Raw genomic sequence first — 19,179 nt, forward strand, 5'->3', positions numbered from 1 at the left:
ACTAGTGACGTAAACACTCTCGACTAGCGATTGGTCAGAGAGAATCTTCACAATCGTTGCGCGAGATAATCCTACCAAAACATCAGCCGTTAGCTGTTAGCACTCAGAGCTCACAGCTCCTCATATCTGTTCAGAAACTAGACAAAAGTTAAACAAGTACAAACCACAGACTGTCTGTGTCATGGAGAATACAGTCGCTGGTTTATTTATGTCTGTATAGGCTGTTGTTGTGAGTGTGGACGCAGCATATACAACATTAGCTTAACCTGATCAATCCAATCTCCATTCAGAAAACAAGCATTTTAAAAGGTTTTTCGCCTGCCGTCTTGTCTGCAGACTTGTCAAAGCATTAATTCATGGTTTTTACTAACTGGTGTCAGTATGTTGTTACTTAAAGGTGACATGTCATGCTTTTCCGGTTATTACCCGTCCCCTTGTGTGTTATGAAGGTTTTTATGCATGTAAACGGTGTGCAGAGTCAAAACCCTGAAAGTACACCATGTAGGGAGTAAAACTCTAAAACAGAAAATACCTCCCCAAAACGCCTCGTTGGAGATACGCAGTGGCGTAACTATCGACGGTGCAGCCGGGAGCCACAGCCGTCCAGGGGCCCATGCAAAAAAAAAAAAAGAAATGTTATATATATCATTTTTTTTTTTTTATATATATTTTATTTTGGGGCCCCAATGGCATTGACTGGTTCACGCAGTCTTCAAAGTAACCTAGCAACCTAAATACATTTTTTATTTGTCTGTCCAATGACCTTGCTCCCTTTCATGTCATGTGATACCTTGTGTCACGAGCGAACCGTTTAATCAACATCAAAGGTTATATGTACTACACAGCTATAGCAGCAGCAAGATCGGCAGAATTATAACAAATTGAATAGCAAACCAAAACACAAGAGCGGCGCTCAAAAGAGAAAGGACAAGAGAGAACAGGGAGATGTAAAGGCTAAACAGACAAAATTAGACCGTTTTTTTTGTTATACATCGTCCTCGAAATCGAACGCTAACGTTGGTAATGTTGACGTGCAGCGGCAGCCGGAGCCGGAGGCTAACGATAGCTCACCTGCCTCACCACCATGCATCTAGCTCCACAAGTGAAGCTGTATATTATAGCAACCGGTCCATGTAGGCCTATCGGCCCATTCCCCAGAGACACACATCAAGGAAACAGGTGTTTCTCCGAGATGTATTACACCACCACTACCAGAGAAGGTATCAAACTGCCACGGACATGGCTGTGTTACTCCCCCACCCTGGACTGTGCCTATTGTGAGCCGTGCTGGCTGTTCGCAGACCGAGGTGCACTGTTCTACAGTGATGCGTGGACATGCGTTGTCTGCGAGGATTGACTCACATGCACAATCTCAGGTCCATGTCGGAGCGTGTGTCATATATGAACAGTGGAAGAAAAATGGGAGAATCAATGCAAACATGGAGAGGAATGCAAGGAATGCTGCTAATTACTGGAGACAGGTACTTGAGCGTATTGTCAACATTACAATCACTCTGGCCACTTGTAACTTGGCTTTTGAGGACATAGGGAGATTCTTGGACAGCCCAACAGTGGAAACTTTCTCAATATGATAGAACTTTTAGCATGTTACGATCCGGTTCTGAAAGAACTTGTTGAGCGACCACAAGGTTCTGTGAAATACTTGAGTCCAGCTGTTCAAAATGAGATAATCTACATAATCGCAAAGCGGGTGCAGTGCGACATTCAAGTAGAAATAAATAATGCTCCGTTTTATGTTGTTTGCATAAGTAGGCTATATTTTTCGTTTCGTTTATTTAATTAGTTAATTTCAAGATAACTTTGGGAATTTTGTTTGTTTGTTATGAGTTTTAAATAGATTTTGAAAGTGGAGAGAGAGAGAGAGAGAGAGAGAGAGAGAGAGAGAGAGAAAAAAGAGCAAGCAACGCTGAGTTGGGGGGGGGGGGGGGGGGCCAAATAAATCTTTGCACCGGGGCCAATCACAACCTTGTTACGCCACTGGAGATATGTCACTGTCCATTTGATTCTTCCGGGGACATCATGATGTCATGTCGTCCCCGGAACGAAATGGAACAATCCGTGGAGCCGTTACGTTACGTCCGCGGAGCCGTTACGTCAAGCCCCCGCTGATTGGTCCAAATTGACCAATCCACGGACTTCCTCACACACTCAGTGCATGCAGCTCTGCTGATCTCTCCTCCCTCGCTGCAGGCTGATAACAGACAGTTGGGATCGCGACGAAATTCTCTCTGCAGACCCATTCTCACAGCGTTTATCAACCTTTTTCTTTCTCAATATCAAGCCACACTTATTGTTTTTACTTCGGCTGTGACTTTGTGTGTGCTCAGGGTGAGTTTGGCTGTGTTTCGCTGTGTATCGCTAAACAAGGAAATCACACCTCCACGGAGCTCAGCGTGATTCACAACGTCCCGACTGGTCCCGACCAATCGGAGCACACTGGGCTCACAGGGAGGGGGGGGGGGGGGGGCAAGAGCTGCAACGAGCCGTTTAGTGGAGAGAGTGAATACACATACTTTACAGAGATGCTGTATGCGAAACCAATATGAGTTTGGAAACTTGCACAGTATAAATCTATTCTAGTAGACCTCAACAATGGAATTATGATCAGTGGAAATGGCCATAACATGTGACCTTTAAGTTGTTGCATATATCAAGCGACGCTTGCAGAATTTTTGAAAACAGAGCTACAGAAATGGCAAAAAAAAGCTTTTACGCAACGCCGCTCCTCCCCGCCGAACAGCCGATCGCGAATAGTGAAGTATCTCTTTAATGAATGGAAATATATTTTTATTGTGGCTTTGTAAGAATTAAACAGACCAAATTGGATATCAATGTCATTGATTGCATGTATCCAAACTCATGTCACTCCATTAGGCTAACCTCTGCTGGACTTCAAATACATTTTTATTGTAGGGAAACAAAAGCAAGGGAGATCTTGAAAGTAGCCACAAGCTTCCTGTTGCATGATAGCAGGTGTGACTAAAAGGAGAGCCTCAGAGAACAACATCACAGGCGCATAACCAGCTGGCTGTGGATGATGACGGAGCTTTGGCAGGCCATGCACATGACTTCCTAAATAAACAGGAAGCAATGCATGGCAGCCTGACCAGACATTCCACATTCACCCTATGAGACAAGCTAGCATACAGTGGACATAGCTTCATACCTGCCAACCGTACCGGTTTGGGCGGTAGTCTACCGCTTGACATGTTTCTACCGCCTACCGACTTAGCTGGCTTTCCCTACCGAATTTCAATCTTCCCAAACTATAGCAAATAAAAATGACACTACAAAGACACTGGACTTGACTTTTGGCGGACACCGTTTGCAGCGTGTCTGTGATCGCATCATACAGACAGTCCTCTGTGTTTCTGAAAGAGAAACAACGTGCAGACCGGGGGTAACGCTGACTTTCCTCTGCACCCCCGGGGCTGATGGGTAATCACTCCCAAATGAGTTTAAGGGAACAGAGACGAGGCATTTGAGTCCTGCAGGATTTCCCCGTTAGTATCAGTGTCTCGAAAACACATGTTGGCGACTGAAAGACATCCAGTGTTTGGTCTTTTCCTGAAGCATCCTTCACCTACAGTGTCTCAACTGAAAGAGGACCACACACACACAAAATATAATACCATTTTGAGATTTGGGGATATGTATCTCCCATTCTTTCACTTTTCAACACCAAACATGTCGTTAATGTCTCTGTTTAGTGAACTACAGCAATCTGAAAGCCTGTACATTATTTATATCACACTTTATCAGAAGAAAAATGCAGGAAATGACTTTTTTAATGCAGTATTTTCTGTTTTATGGCGCAACACAAAGATATTTCGCTCTGTGCAAACCTTTGACTCTGATATGTCAACAACATGAAACAAGAATATGAACCTGGCTTTATCCAATGTTCGCACAGGAGTTCTACATCCTGACACATCCTTCATCTACACTGTCTCAACTGAAAGAGGACCACAAACACATTACAAATATAATACATTTTGAGATTTGGGGATATTTATCTCCCATTCTTTCACTTTTTCTGACATTTTCAACACCAAACATGTCGTTAATGTCTGTTTAGTGAACTACAGCAATCTGAAAGCCTGTACATTATTTATAGCACACTTTATCAGTAGAAAAATGATAGAAGTGGTCCTTGGTATGAAAAGGTTTGAGAAACACTGATCTACACTGTCTCAACTGAAAGAGGACCAGAAGCACATTACAAATATAATAAAATGTGGAGACTTTGGGATATTTATCTCCCATTCTTTTACTTTCGGGCATTTTACAGACCATGTAATTACTGGGGTTCCATTTCTTCTGATTACCTAATTTGGGCGTGTACATTTGCCGCGCGCAAACCTACCTCTTTTGGATTTGGAAAGGTTGGCATGTATGTAGCTTGCATACAGAAATTCAACTAGACAGATTAACTGCAAATGTTATTCATGTTCATATTATATATAAATATGTACAGATGGTGATGCTGGGACGGCGGACTGAGGCTTGCTGAGTACTTCACTTTGTCTCCTTCATTTCACTGGGGTGGGTGGGTTAGTTTAAGGAAACTTGGTTGGATTTGTTAATTATTTTTCTAACAGTTGTGTTCTTTATAATGGTGTTCAGACTGAAAGCAAAACCACATTTTAGATGTATTTGATGTCAATGTGTCTATTTTAACATTTATGTTAACTTTATGTTTTTAACTTTATAACTTGCATAGGAGAATCATAACAGAGAGAACTGAGTTGTCATCTGCTGAGATCAGTCTGAGCTGTCACTCAAACACAAACACACATGGACTACTGTAGCTTGCTAAATGGCTAGTTAGCTGGTTTGGGCAAATAAACTAGGATTTCAAAAGCAGGTGGTCAAATGTGCACAAATGACGCAGGGTTAGAATGTGCTTTGTGGTGTGTCCAAGCAGCAACCTCCGGGTCCAGGTGAAAGCAATAGAGAAGTGCCCTAATCCTGCATAATGCATTAACCCTTTCACAGTGTGATTACACCTTAAGAAAGTCAACTGTAACATTTGGCTCTCTCGAGAGAATGTTTTGTTTTGCTCCACCCTTTTCATGGCAGTGAAAAACCAAGATGGTTACTGCTAAAAGCTGGCGAGGGCCAAAATCCCAGACTGAAGGCTTTATAATCATGGACTACCAAACAATAAGTGATGTCATGGTGACAACCACTTCCTTTATTATGGTCTGATCACATCAAAATATGTGTGGTTCATATCCATATTGCTATTGAATTGCCACTGATAGGAAGGCCTAATGTTGAAACCCTAACCCTAAACCAAATGGAGCAGAGACCATGTCAGTCATAGCCCATGTGTCCCACCCAGGCACGTGAACACATAGACATCAAAGTGGGCTTGAGCCCCTGCCCTTTTTCTTCCTCCAGAGAAAGTGCCCTTTTTTCCCCCTTATATTTTTTATAAATGAATATACAGTATATCTACTGCTGTTCACGCACAGTTTTCCTTTCCAAAAATATATTGATTGAATACAAAATTAAAATATCAGGTTGGGAGATTAGACTGTGAAGCTCCGATGCTCTCTCTACCCTCCCTCCCTCCCTCCCTCCCTCCCTCCATGTCTCCTGCACAGTGGTGCGGACATCGGCAGTCACTTCAGACAGACAGGTAGTAGCACCTCCCACTTTACAGTATGCCGGCTTTTCTTGGCTTGTCTGAAGGTGAGAAGAGATGTCCCGATCCGATCACGTGATCGGGGATCGGAGCCGATCACGTGATTTAAAAAAAATCGGGGATCGGGATTTTTTTTCTTCTTTTTTTTTCTAAAATATATATTTTTTTATTTAATGTTACAAAACAAAAATGACCATGTTCACGTCTTAAAGTCATCCTGAGGACTTAGTTTTGGTTTAAAATTACACAACATCATGTATGTGTTGCTTTCTTTGGGCTTGTTTTCAGTTTTGCTTATTCCTCTCAAATCTGGCAACAGAGTGGGCGCAGTGTCTAATAGTAGCAGTAAGCTAACGAGAGGCTACGTTCAGCTGGTGACTCGGGAGTCGGGACAGAGAAAATGTCAGGAGTTTGGAAGTATTATAAAAATGAACGTGAAGGCAGTGTAACAGCCAGATGCAATGTTTGCAAGGCAGAGGTTCCGCGTGGTGGAAAGAACAGAGCTACGTTCAACACGACCAATCTAATACGCTACCTGAGAAACAAACACCAACAACAACACGGCGAGTACACAGCGGCCACTCAGGTAACGGCACTGAAACAACCGACACTTTCAGAGACTTTTAAAAGGAAAGAGAAACTGCCCCAGAACAGTGACAAGGCCAACACAATAACAGCCAAGATAGCTGATCGTCGTTGGATGACCAGCCGTTATCTGTTACCTTTTTTTTCTCTTAATGCATTGCATAAAGATCGGATCGGGAAAAATCGGTATCGGCAGATTGTCAAAATCAAATGATCGGAATCGGATCGGGAGCAAAAAAAGGTGATCGGGACATCCCTAAAGGTGAGTGGTGATGAACAAGTGACTAAACTGCCAGTGCCTCGAGTTTACAGCTAATTAGCTAAAAGACAATAACAAATATAGTTAACTGTGGTATGGCTACTAGCCAATGGATAAGTTAGCTCAAAGTTTAGCTAAGACAATTTATCATGGGCATACAGGCTAATGTACTGTACTTAAAGGTGGGGTAGGTACGTTTGAGAAACCGGCTCGAGATAAATGTTTTGTTATATTCCATGGAATGCTCTTAACATCCAGATAGCAATGAATATCTTCAGTGCTGTGACAAAAAAAACATAAAAAAACGTCATCTGTGGAAGCCGTAGTGCTGTAAAAGGCACGACCAATCATCTGAGCCGGCCCGGGTAAAGTAACTGGATGGCCTACCTGTCTGTCAGCCTTCCATCTGTGCACAAACTTATCTCGTGCCCTCATTGGTCATGTGCGCGTGACCGCCGGTGGAGTTTCTCAGGCTCCGGCAGCAACTTTGTGAGCGGCAACTTCGTAAGGCACTCGTGAGGGCATCTTGTCAAATCGTGTCATCTTCGTGTTATCATCGGTGCATTCACATTCACTCTGATCGGGGCGAATGCCCGATGGCACCGATGATAACAACATGCCCTCACGATGGCCTTACGAAGGGCAAAATTGACACACGAATTCAACACGAAAATGAACCTTCGCAAGGTCCTTCGGCAATTTTTTGGCATGCCAAAGATTTTGCCACCGCTCACGAAGTTGCTGCCGGAGCCTGAGAAACTCCACCGGCGGTCATACGATGGCTTAAGATGCCCTCACGAATGGCCCGATGTTGCTACGATCAGAGCCGAATTTGAACATTTCGTTTATCGTGTGTCCATCGGGTTGTTTTGTTGCACAACAAAATCATGTAAACATATTATGTAAATAACCCAATTTGTGTTCTGTGAAACTTAAAAGGATATAATATATTATTTTGAAGGACAGTTGACAGGAAGTTGTTGTTGTTATGGAAACAACATTACGGAGAAAACGTAACATTTTCTACATATAAAGACGGATAAAGTAAAGAACAAAGTCTGAAGATATCAGTACAGTATCATAGTACTGTAACATAATTGTTTTTGGTACTTTCATTGCAGTTGTATGTCTTAAATGTAATGTAAATGTTGCCTTCGTGTGTGGTTCGGGGCCATCTTCGTGCGAAATTCACAATTCAATATTCGTGTGTCCATCGGGTGTACATTTCGGGACAGTGTGACAGGGGCTTTAAGGGGAGACACTTAAAGTGAATACAGTAAAATGTGTATCTAATAACGTCATCACAATCGCCAAATTGATATGCCAAATTAGGCGTTAACTAGGCTTAATTAAAATGCGCTAATTTGCATGCAGTTACCAAGGCATTGCAGGTGAAAAGGGTAAAACAAAAAAACATATCACTTCGCAACTTCCCCAGATAGTTACTTCCGTCAAGTCAGTATTTTCCCCTGAAATGTTATGTTTAACTGCAGATTAGCTTTAAATCTATAGATGAATTCAGACATGGTAGTAAAACGAACACCATTTATATGGGTTTCTTGGAAGTTTTATTTCCATTAGAGTGAAAGAAAACATTGAAGCAAAATAGACCAAAATAACAAGTACATGAAAAAACGATCTTTTGCCTGTAATGTCCTTAAACAGTAACTTCATAATTGTGATTGTTGGCTGTTCATTTAATAACTAATAATTGTACTAGTTTGTTGTCTGCTCTTGTGCGTAGTGAATACTAAAGAACACCATTGTCTCTGTGTTAGCTGATCATTTTGTAGAATTCTGTTGAGTATTAAACAATTGCGTGAGTGTGAGGGTATTCAAATAAATTGGTCAGTAAGTCAGAGATGTGCAACTATATTTAACTTTTTGTTTTAAAACACTTTTTTATAAATGATTATGGGAAGTGCCCTTTTTCTCACTTGAGCACCCGCCCCCCAAAATGTCTGTGCACGTGCCTGGTCCCACCTGACCCAAGGATGGCCACACAGGTCTGTAAGCACCCTTCTTTCTAACTCAAATCCTACAGACTATTTCATCTTCAATCTTATAGTCTTCAGCCCTAACCTACGCTGACTCATGTGACATCCATTAAAGGTCACCTATTGTGCAAAATCCACTTTTTCATGTCTTTTGTAATGCTCCCCTCTGTGGAAAGAGACTCTGAAAGTTTCAGGAACAAAGATTCTCTCTCTTTTTGATCCATTTATATAAAAACCTCTCTGAAAATGAGCTGATCAGATTTTGGCCACTTTATGATGTCATAACGATTTTTTGTTTTGTGTAACCATTAGCCAGAAACCAACCAAGGTAACCCCCCCCCCCCCCCCCCTCCTAGTGCACCATTGAGTTCTTTGTAACCAAATGTCTCTCAGAGGGGCGTGTGGAGGTTTTCACAAATGCAGTATAGTTCCCAACACCTGGAAATGTTCTCTTATGTACGATCAGGGGAGCTCCCCTTTAAAGCCTCCCTGTAATAAAAACTTGTTTGACCATTTTGCACCAAAACGGAGACTCCGCCCTTTTAAGGTTTCATCTTCTAGATTGTATTTCAATTGTTTGTACGGCAGGACATTTTATTTGACAAAGGCTCAATTGACTGAAAATACAAGACTCTGATGTATGACTATACTGCATGTTGAATGTCCATATTCTCGCAGCTTTTATAGTACTAAAGTATCTCACGATACATTGTACTTTAATTGCACTATTCATAGCTCTGCTTGAGGTTCTCCCTGCCATCCCTCATGTGTTCAGCCTGTGTGTTGCTTTGGAGTAGACACTGCTGGGTCATGTGTGGAGGAGGTTCTCCCTGCCATCCCTCATGTGTTCAGCGTGTGTGTTGCTTTGGAGTAGACACTGCTGGGTCATGTGTGGAGGAGGTTCTCCCTGCCATCCCTCATGTGTTCAGCGTGTGTGTTGCTTTGGAGTAGACACTGCTGGGTCATGTGTGGAGGAGGTTTAGACTGCCATCCCTCATGTGTTCAGCGTGTGTGTTGCTTTGGAGTAGACACTGCTGGGTCATGTGTGGAGGAGGTTTAGACTGTCATCTCTCCCTGCTGAGATTAAGGGACCTGTGCAGGATGGGCGCACATGTGGTATCACTTTTTTCCAGAGATGGAGATCAGGACAGAGATTCTTCGTCGATGATCAGTGTTCCTGTCCTCATGTGACGGAAGTTAGTTGTAGTACTCTCAGCATATGAAGAAAACATTTGTGGAAACTCTGTGAAAGATTTACTGAGAACGCATGCGATGAAATCAACCTTATAAACCAAACTCTTGCATTTCTCATCTCTCCAAATTGGTAGAGGTGGAAGTGGTGGGGGCTCATTAGTGAAGGAATGCAGGCTGAGTGATGGGGGAAGATGTGGAGGGGGGGTCTGATATAGGGCAGGACTCCTGTGTGCAGAGCCGGGCCAATCCTGACCCATGTCAAGGGAAAAGGCACCAGGTTGACAAATCCTCCAGCCACATGAAAACAGAGTGGATTAGCAGATGACATGTCTTCAGCTATGCTGCCCTGCTCTAGCACAGACTGCTGCATGGAAACGGCTTCAGTTGCTTTAAGTAGAAGAAGTCAGAGGAATTCCATTAAGTAAAGAAGTTACTAAATGATTGCCATGAAGGCTCTAACTGCAGGAGGAAGATTTTTCAGCGTCATATCATGAAAAATCTGAATCATTGTGCCGGTCAGTGCAGCTTCCGCCTCCTCCTGTCAAATCATATGCGCTCATATGCCTAACGGACCATAGAGCATCCCATGCCGAGCTGACCTACCAGCAGGAGACCAGGCAACACAATTAAGAGTGCTAATAATTAAGAGTACAGAGTATGTAACGCATGCTTTGAGCTTTGAGACTTTGGCTTTGACCTCTCAAGTGCAGTCAAGTTTCAGGTCAAAGATAACACAGCTTAAACATGAACTCATGTCTGCACGATGTGAGTGGAAGAGCTGGAGAGAGCTCTATTAGATCAACCAGTGCAGCCTGTAACAGCTAACACAGCCTGACAGTGATGAAGTGAACCCCCAATTGTGCTCAGGACTGCTAGAAACACAAGATGTGATACACAATGGCTGGTGTTAGCATCAGAGTCAATGTTTCAGTTGCACTGGCCTGTTGTATCTGCAGGCTTGTTAATATACACACGGATATCCTCAGTGCTTTACAGCTGGGCAGAACACCGGACCTCTGCAGGTCTCCTGTAGCTTCATGTTCAACACATAATAATGCTCTGATCCCTGTAAGGACCTGTGGCAAAGTCAACTGTCTTCCCCCAAAGGCCCCCAAAGGCACCGTGAATAGCAATTTACATCAAAGCCAAGCTTGTGTTTTTAAAGGTTGGACTATCTCTTTAAAATCCACATCATCTCCTGTCTGAGGCGCTTAAGACCAAATCCAGGGTCCACATTCCAGTCCAAAGAGTCCGTCTGATTTTTAATCTAATTAGCTAAGCTAAAGATAAACTTACTCTGCCACTGTGAAGATAAACTTAGTACAAAGGGGGGGTTCTATGAAGCCTGCAGTCTGGAGATGGAGCATGAGGTCGGCAGACTGCAAACCACCACTCTGACATTAGCATGGGGGTGTTAATTAGCTGAACACAAAGTGTATCAAGCACTCGTTGCTTTTGTGGGTACACATGCACATTCCTGACGGGCTGCTTGAGTGCTGGACACTGAACTCTTCAGTCCTTACATCGCCTGGGATGCTATATGGCATTACTGTTATATTCTGCTTTACTCAGTGTGAAAGTTCCTCTTCAGCCACAGCGACATCTAAGAACTCTGGGAAACATTTATACACGATTTTGACACACTTCTACTTATTTCCCATCAATCAAATGATCAGTATGTGTTGAGGCTGAACATCTTCTGAAAGCAGACACACAAATCAAGCTGTCAATATGGCTCCTTAATAAAAGCCACATGCTATCCAAATCCATTCACAGGCACAAGGAGACACTTTCCTAATCAGTAATGTGTGTCTGGTGACCTCAACAATGAGTGGAATGATAGATGTTCCCAATGGGTTTTCCCCCGAGATTTGCTACAGCAGATGTGTTTACGAGATGTTAAAAAGCTGCAGAGTTTACTCACTGAAAGATACTGTACTCCGATTAATTGCGCAGATAAAAACATTCATTATTAAACATTTTCGGCCAAAAAGTCTGTGTTCAGTCTTTGTAGCTGCTGGTGGTTGGTTTGTATTCATCAGACTCATACAGACACACGAGTCCTCTCGCAGCACGAAAGCCAATAATGTTATATCCTAGGAAAATATTTATTTAAGATTAGGGAAGGCTTGTAGTTAAGGTTAGCAAAAGTCTATGACGGGACGCCAGCTCCCCCAACACTCCTCACACCCTCACTCACCGCGGTGCTGCATATAGATTACACAACTTCCTGCATTCACACAGCATGTTGGAATGTTCTGGGCACTGAAGAGACCATTTGCATGAGGTGTTCACTGTATGTGCACGACATGTATTTGAGGTTTTCTCACTTATCTCTGTGTCCTCGGTTTATGCATCCATGTGTGTGAAAAGACAAAAGGACACACAACCATAAAAGGTTATGGTCCGCAGGGAGAGATGTCCTGATCACATGACCCCAACTACGTGAAGGCATAGGGGCCGGAGAAAAACGAAGGCCAATGATTTGTTAACATGAGCCTGTGATATAAAGAAGGCTCTTTTGTTAAGGCTTGTGATACCATTATTGGAGACATTTGATGGGCATGCACATCCACTTATACTTTTCTATGGGTTGCACTGTTCAAAAAGTCCAGCTTTTTTTTAAGATTATTATTATACAGCACACTTGTGGTTTTGGCATCCATGTAATATAATCGATGAAATGGTGGGTCTTTTAATTATTTAATTTAAAGTTAATGGATCCGTCCAAGTCATCCCCACAATCTATGGACAGCTTAAAATCTAACAATCAGTTTCACCGTTTTGTGCCAAAGCCAGGCGACATCAGAGCTGAGCGGGGGGGCACCCGGACCTGCCTCAGTGTGACTGAGGTATGAGTCTCTCTTGTTTCCAACAGCTTGCAGCTCTGTTTTAACCACTAACAGAACGATAACGTTTACTCTTCATCAAGCCCCATGTGACATCTGCAACACTAGAACCACCAGGGGTCGCTGTATACCTAAAACCGCCAACGGGTCAAATGTACCCTCTAGTAGAATGCACTGATTTTCAAGGTACAAAGTTATTTGATTTATCATACTAGAACACAGGGTTAAGAGTGAGTTTTGATCGCACAGTGATTCAACTTATACCAATAGAATCTGTGGACTCTCAGCTTTCATATTATATCTATCTATTATATAGTTTGTGCAGATAGCATGAAGTATGAAATATCGCTAACGTGAGTTATGTGCAACGTGTCTATCTATCTCTCTCTCTCTATCTCTCTCTCTCTCTCCCTCTATAAGGAACCGCAGTAAACAACAGGCGTTGCTATAGCAACACGCCATGTTTATGTTTTCACGCGAGATCAATAGTGTGAAAATCACTGCATTTTCTATAAGGTTTTAATTTTAATCTGACTTCATATTGACCATTTTTAACAACAGAGGGTGCTACATAACGCACTTTCAGGAAAAGTGGGAGACTTTGATACAATCAAGAAACAGCTGGGGGTAAAATGTACCTGCTGGCGGTTCTAGTGTTAAGTATAGTTGGCATAACATGGCATGGGAAAATCTTGTTTTGTTAACATTGTAACAATCATATGGCAACCAGGCTTCCTCCAGCAGCTGGAGGTGAATATAATCAGAGAGCCCTGTCGCACTGAGCATCAGTCTGCTGTGTTCTTCTTTCCAGCTGACCTTGCACCGATTGTCCTCTGGTTTGTTTACAATCTCAACATGAAGCAGGTGCACACGTTGGTTCCCCCGACACCCTCTGCTGCCCTTCATGTCCTCTTCTAAGCAGGCTTTGTTTCACATAAACACCAGTGCCACCCGTCTGGCTACAGACATATGACTGGGCATCTTCAGTGGCCAGAAGACAGGAGCTGAGACACTGCTGCATGATAAACAATGGTGTAGTGAGGACGGACCCTAAATCCTTTGGCTGCCTTTGCTAAACTCTCCACCTGACCTGCTTCTCTCACATCATTATGTAAAGTAGGCAACAACGGGGCCTGGATAGACGACCAGGGCCCTTTCTCATTTCATCAAATCCCCCTCCTCGACTCCTCGGTCCTCCGGTAGTGACCCGGAAATGAATTTCAGTGCGCCATGTTGAAGGACATCTCATTTCTCTAAATGCACTTCGAGGACCGAGGACCGAGCGTGGAGGAGGCTCTCTGGAGGATACACTGATGGGTCCTCCACGGCTCCTTCGTGGATGCATTTCCGGGAACAGAGATGTTTCAAAGAGTCGTGACGCACGGCCGGACTTATCTCAGCCAATGACAGCTCTGCATGCATCCCCTGGATATTATTTTATTAACTGCTCAGTCTCATCCCAACGCGATGTTTACAGAGAGAACAGCTGTGAGGTCCGTGCAGAAAGGAGAGCAGTGTGTAAAATATATATCACTTAGGCCTACATTACTCTCTGTATTTGCTGTAGTTATATCTACAAACAAAGAGTCCATATGTTTCTAAAACCATTTAGTGCTTCACATAATAAATTACACAACGGCTGTAGCCTGATTATATGCTTTAGGAGCTGTAGGTGTGTGTGGTACAGTGTGTAGGTGTGTGTGTGTGGTACAGTGTGTAGGTGTGTGTGTGTGGTACAGTGTGTAGGTGTGTGTGTGGTACAGTGTGTAGGTGTGTGTGTGGTACAGTGTGTAGGTGTGTGTGTGGTACAGTGTGTAGGTGTGTGTGTGGTACAGTGTGTAGGTGTGTGTGTGGTACAGTGCGTAGATGCAGCGGACAGACAGGTCTCAGGTGGTTTGGTGTCCTCTGCTTAACTTGTAATACTTGTAAATAAAACTTTTGGCCCGTAATTTATTTTCCTCATTGTAGCGACCAGAGAGAGGGGGGATATATCCAGTCTCTGATAGTGTTACGTTATTATGAGAGTGCTCTGTTTGATTCTGAAATGGTATATATTTATATAAATATATATATGTGTGTGTGTGTCCGCATCTGTAGCCTGTTATTGTCTCATTATACCGCACTGTGAATGAATCAAAGTAAGTATAGAAGTCATCATGAACACATCTGTCCATCAGACAGAGGGCTGCTGTGCCTCCTGTCATCATTAATGGACGTCTCTTTAAAATGACCGCTCAGAGGAGAGGAGTTCTCATTTCTCTAACCGCCTGCTGCTTCCCCTCCTCTCCCCTCTCCCCTCGGCTCCCCTCCTCGACACCTCCGTTCGCATCTCCTGTGGGCGGGACTAAGTCTCGAGGATAGGAGTCGAGGAGGGGAGTCGAGGAGGGGAGTTAGAGAAATGAGAAAGGGCCCCGGTCATGCTCACTTCCTCCAAATGATGCTGGATGGGCTTCAGTCATTTTTACATTTCCAGATGTATTTCTAAGGCTTGTGTGCATACTGCATAGTCATGTTAAAACCACAAAGTGACAAATATGAACACAAAGTTTGAAGAACACTATTGCCTTTATGGAAACAAAGGGGACTACACCAAACCACACACTTTTGGTAAACAACAACTTTTACTACAACCAGCGCAACCTCACACTGTTGTAATTAATACTGCTGCTGCAACTATGAAGTCATTTGGAGGGTTAATTCTGCACGAGACAGCTGCTGATTGGGCCTCTGGTTGTATCCAGAGCATCAACTGTTGATAGTCACACACCGTACATGGACATGCATGCAACAGCCTCTTGTTTTATAACATGCACTGTGCATGTATTTATCCTTTGGCAGTGTGTGTGTGTGTGTGTGTGTGTGTGTGTGTGTGTGTGTGTGTGTGTGTGTGTGTGTGTGTGTGTGTGTGTGTGTGTGTGTGTGTGGGTGTGTGTGTGTGCGCGCGCACGCACGCGTGTGTGCGTGCGTGTATGTGAGTGTCTGTGTATTTGTGTGTGTGTTTGTGTGTGTGTTTGTGTAGTTGGACTAGGCTGAGGGAGAGTCCAGCAGCTGCACAAACAGAGCACACAGATATACTGTTACCCCACTGAGAGCCATCCCTGCTCCCCGCTGCTGGCAGACTGGAGGGATCATTACATTAAACTATTGTTGTCACACCAAAGCCCTCAATGGGAGAAATGAATCAGAATGATGACACATAGCCTACACCCAGCTTCAGGCAGAAACATACAGGGAGGGAGTGTTGGTCAAGTCTCGTATTTCTCTGGAATAGGCACCGACATGGTGGGATAGATAGGATAGGATCTTTGGAAACCCGTGTCTGAACAGCCCCTGTTTCAATACATTTATACAGAGCAATAATGCAAACATAAAATATAAGAACACTTGTACTAATCCTTTTCCGTAGTTTGTATTTTCTTACCTTGCTCTGTGCAGACGCATCCTTACACAACACCAGCAGACAGGCGAACAAGTTGGTGTATCTCCACATGTTCTCCCCTGAGTGTTTGCGTTCACAAATCCAAAGCGACAGTCACTGCTTTCAGTCCAATTAGTGCGCCTAGTTTATCTCCATTTCCTTTTCACCATGGAGGATGATATAGAATGAGTCCGCCTGCCTGTGTGCAGCCTGTGGATGCGAGTGTGTGTGCTGAGGAGTGCGCTCTGACTTCACCGCGCGCTCCGTTTTCAGCGTGGCGCACAGCACCATCTGTCATCCGCTGTCCTGAGGGGAGGGGTCTGCACAGCGGGGATGCGTCTGCAGCCAGGGACTGCTATAATGATAATAATAATAATAATAATAATAATAATAATAATAATAATAATAATAAACAACATTAGTATTATTATTTATAATAATAATGATAATAATAATAATAACAAACAACATTAGTATTATTATTTATAATAATAATAATAAACAACATTAGTATTATTATTTATAATAATAATGATGATAATAATAATAATAATAATAATAATAATAATAATAATAATAATACAAAAGCTAAAGTCTTACATTCCCTGGGAGAATGTAAAACTTTGTATCTGACGTTTTAATGATTCTTTTTTAATGATTTGTTTATTCTGCAGTTTCAGTTTTAATGCAAGGATTGCTTCTTCCTAGAGATCAATGAGAAGAAAAGAAATACTTTTTAATTAAAATCACAATATAACACGGAAGAGCTATAACACAACTCAAAATTGCTCTTGAATTGTGTTATAAATGTATTGAACACATTGAGAAGTGTTGGAAACTGTGAGTTTACAGTGTGGAAGCCCGGCAGCAGATGCTGGAAGGTCCTCTGGCGCCACCGTGTGGACACACGTCCGCTCAGACAGCAGCTCGAGCCGCTTTGAGACGTCACGGGTTGGAAGACACTGAATGGACATTTGGACATGCAGGAAAAGAAATCCAGTGGACGGTTGACTTGATATTTAATAGAAACAGAATGTCAATGAGATCACACAAAACACCCAGTGATTTACCTGCAGGAGAGTTCCAGGTGTGAACAACGAGAAGTGTACCTGTTCCATAGCATGAGAGTTCCAGGTGTGAACAACGAGAAGTGTACCTGTTCCATAGCATGAGAGTTCCAGGTGTGAACAACGAGAAGTGTACCTGTTCCATAGCATGAGAGTTCCAGGTGTGAACAACGAGAAGTGTACCTGTTCCATAGCATGAGAGTTCCAGGTGTGAACAACGAGAAGTGTACCTGTTCCATAGCATGAGAGTTCCAGGTGTGAACAATGAGAAGTGTACCTGTTCCATAATACAAGATGCTCGATGTGGTAAGTGCAAAAAAACACATTAATTCAACAAGTGACATATAAGCTAACTGATAAAAGGGTGTGCCGTTTGATTTTGACACAGGGGCCCGCTGCAGGAGATGAAGCAACAGCTAACCTCAGAGTTAAGCCCTTATCGTGTCAATGGATATTTAGTTTAGCAGTGAATATGAATGAACAGTTGTTAATGAAATCAACAGTCAGCTCTCAGGGCCCATGTGGTTCCGCTCCGTCAACATGCTCTGTGTTAACAGCAGTAACCACCTGATTGTGTTATTTCAATTGTATGTTATTATGTTTTAATGAATTTCCAATGTGATGATGATGGATTTCACATACAATACATTATTTTGCAGCACTGGCTTAAGACTTTTTAATTTATTACATGAGGTCGTTTTTATTCAGGCCCTTTAAAAAAAAGTATAGGCTCAAGAGGACAACACTTGTCTCACTTACTTCTCTCTAGCTACAGCGTCATACACACACACACACACACACACACACACACACACACACACACACACACACACACACACACACACACACACACACACACACACACACACACACACACACACACACACACACACACACACACACACACACACACACACACACACACACACACACACACACACACACACACACACACACACACACACACACTAAGAACTCTATTTCTTACTGAAATATCATTCTTTATTAGTCCTGCAACGAGGAAATGTCTTACAGCAAAGGGACAGTGCAGATACAAAGGCGTAAATAAAGTAAGTCATACAATAAGTGCAATACAATATAATCCAGACTTACATATTAAGTAAAGAGCCAATATGATAAATATGAAGGCTTCTCCTTAACCAACCAAAATAACAGTCACAGTCAGAATCTAATGTCAGTGTTAGCATTCACGGGGTTAGGAGCAGTACTACTCTGTATGCAGATTGACCCTAGTTCAGAATAATATATATGATATGTTTTATAATGATTGATCATGAAAGTGTTCTCAAAGCTGGTGAAGGTGCAGCTAGTCTGAAGTACTTTGTAGACTGCAGGGTAGCTGGTGGATTTACTCCAGGTGGAACTAAAGTCTGATTTAAGAGTTCTTTGTATTTCACATCATTCATCCACATCTGTGAAGTAACTAAAGGTATTACATGTAGTGGAGTAAAAGTACACCATGTACCTCTGAACTGTAGTGGAGTAGAAGTATGAAGTAGCAAACAATTTAAATACTCAAGTAAAGTACAAACATCTTAAAAATGGTACTTAAGTAGAGTACTTCTTTAGAGATATTAAGCTATATTTGGGTCCTGTAACAATTGTAAAAGGTGTCCTCTCTGTGGGACAAATAAATGTATTCGGATTTCTGATTTTGTACTTAAGTAAACTTACTTGGGAAGTAACTATAGTACATGTCATCAAGTACTGTACTTAAATACACATTTATGCTACTTTGTACTTCTACCCCAGTCCCACCAGAATTCAGGGTAAGGTGTACTTTTACTGCACTACATTTATTGAATACCTTTAGTTACTTTACAGATCTGGATGAATGATGTGAAATATAAGCACGGTTTTGTGCATGATCTGTTTGGCTTTGATTGGGGAAAAATCGATTTGTGTGCTGCTGTAGAAACTGCATGGTCTTATTTGTATCTTGGTTTTATGGAGATCATAGATAGACATGCACCCCTGCGTACATTTAGAGTGAAGGGACGAGACAATCCTTGGTTTTCTGCTGAGCTGTCTAGTCTCCTTCATGAGAGAAACAAGGCCTGGGCAAAGGCTAGGCAATCAGGCTCAGAGGTAGAGTGGCTGCGTTTTAGGCAGCTA

At 42.6% G+C, this 19,179-nt stretch overlaps 1 protein-coding gene across 1 annotated transcript in view; it reads right to left on the reverse strand.

Moving 5' to 3' along the window:
• olfml2a (olfactomedin-like 2A) overlaps positions 1 to 16,212 on the reverse strand; it is a 34,939-nt gene extending 18,727 nt beyond the window's left edge. The window contains exon 1 of the mRNA XM_034092036.2: positions 15,980 to 16,212. Coding sequence (XP_033947927.1) covers positions 15,980 to 16,048 — 69 coding nt within the window. The 5' untranslated portion in view covers positions 16,049 to 16,212. The remainder of the gene's footprint in view (positions 1 to 15,979) is intronic.
• Positions 16,213 to 19,179: the final 2,967 nt, after the last annotated feature.

Source organism: Pseudochaenichthys georgianus, chromosome 9 (genome assembly GCF_902827115.2).
Source record: "Pseudochaenichthys georgianus chromosome 9, fPseGeo1.2, whole genome shotgun sequence".
Lineage (NCBI taxonomy): Eukaryota > Metazoa > Chordata > Actinopteri > Perciformes > Channichthyidae > Pseudochaenichthys > Pseudochaenichthys georgianus.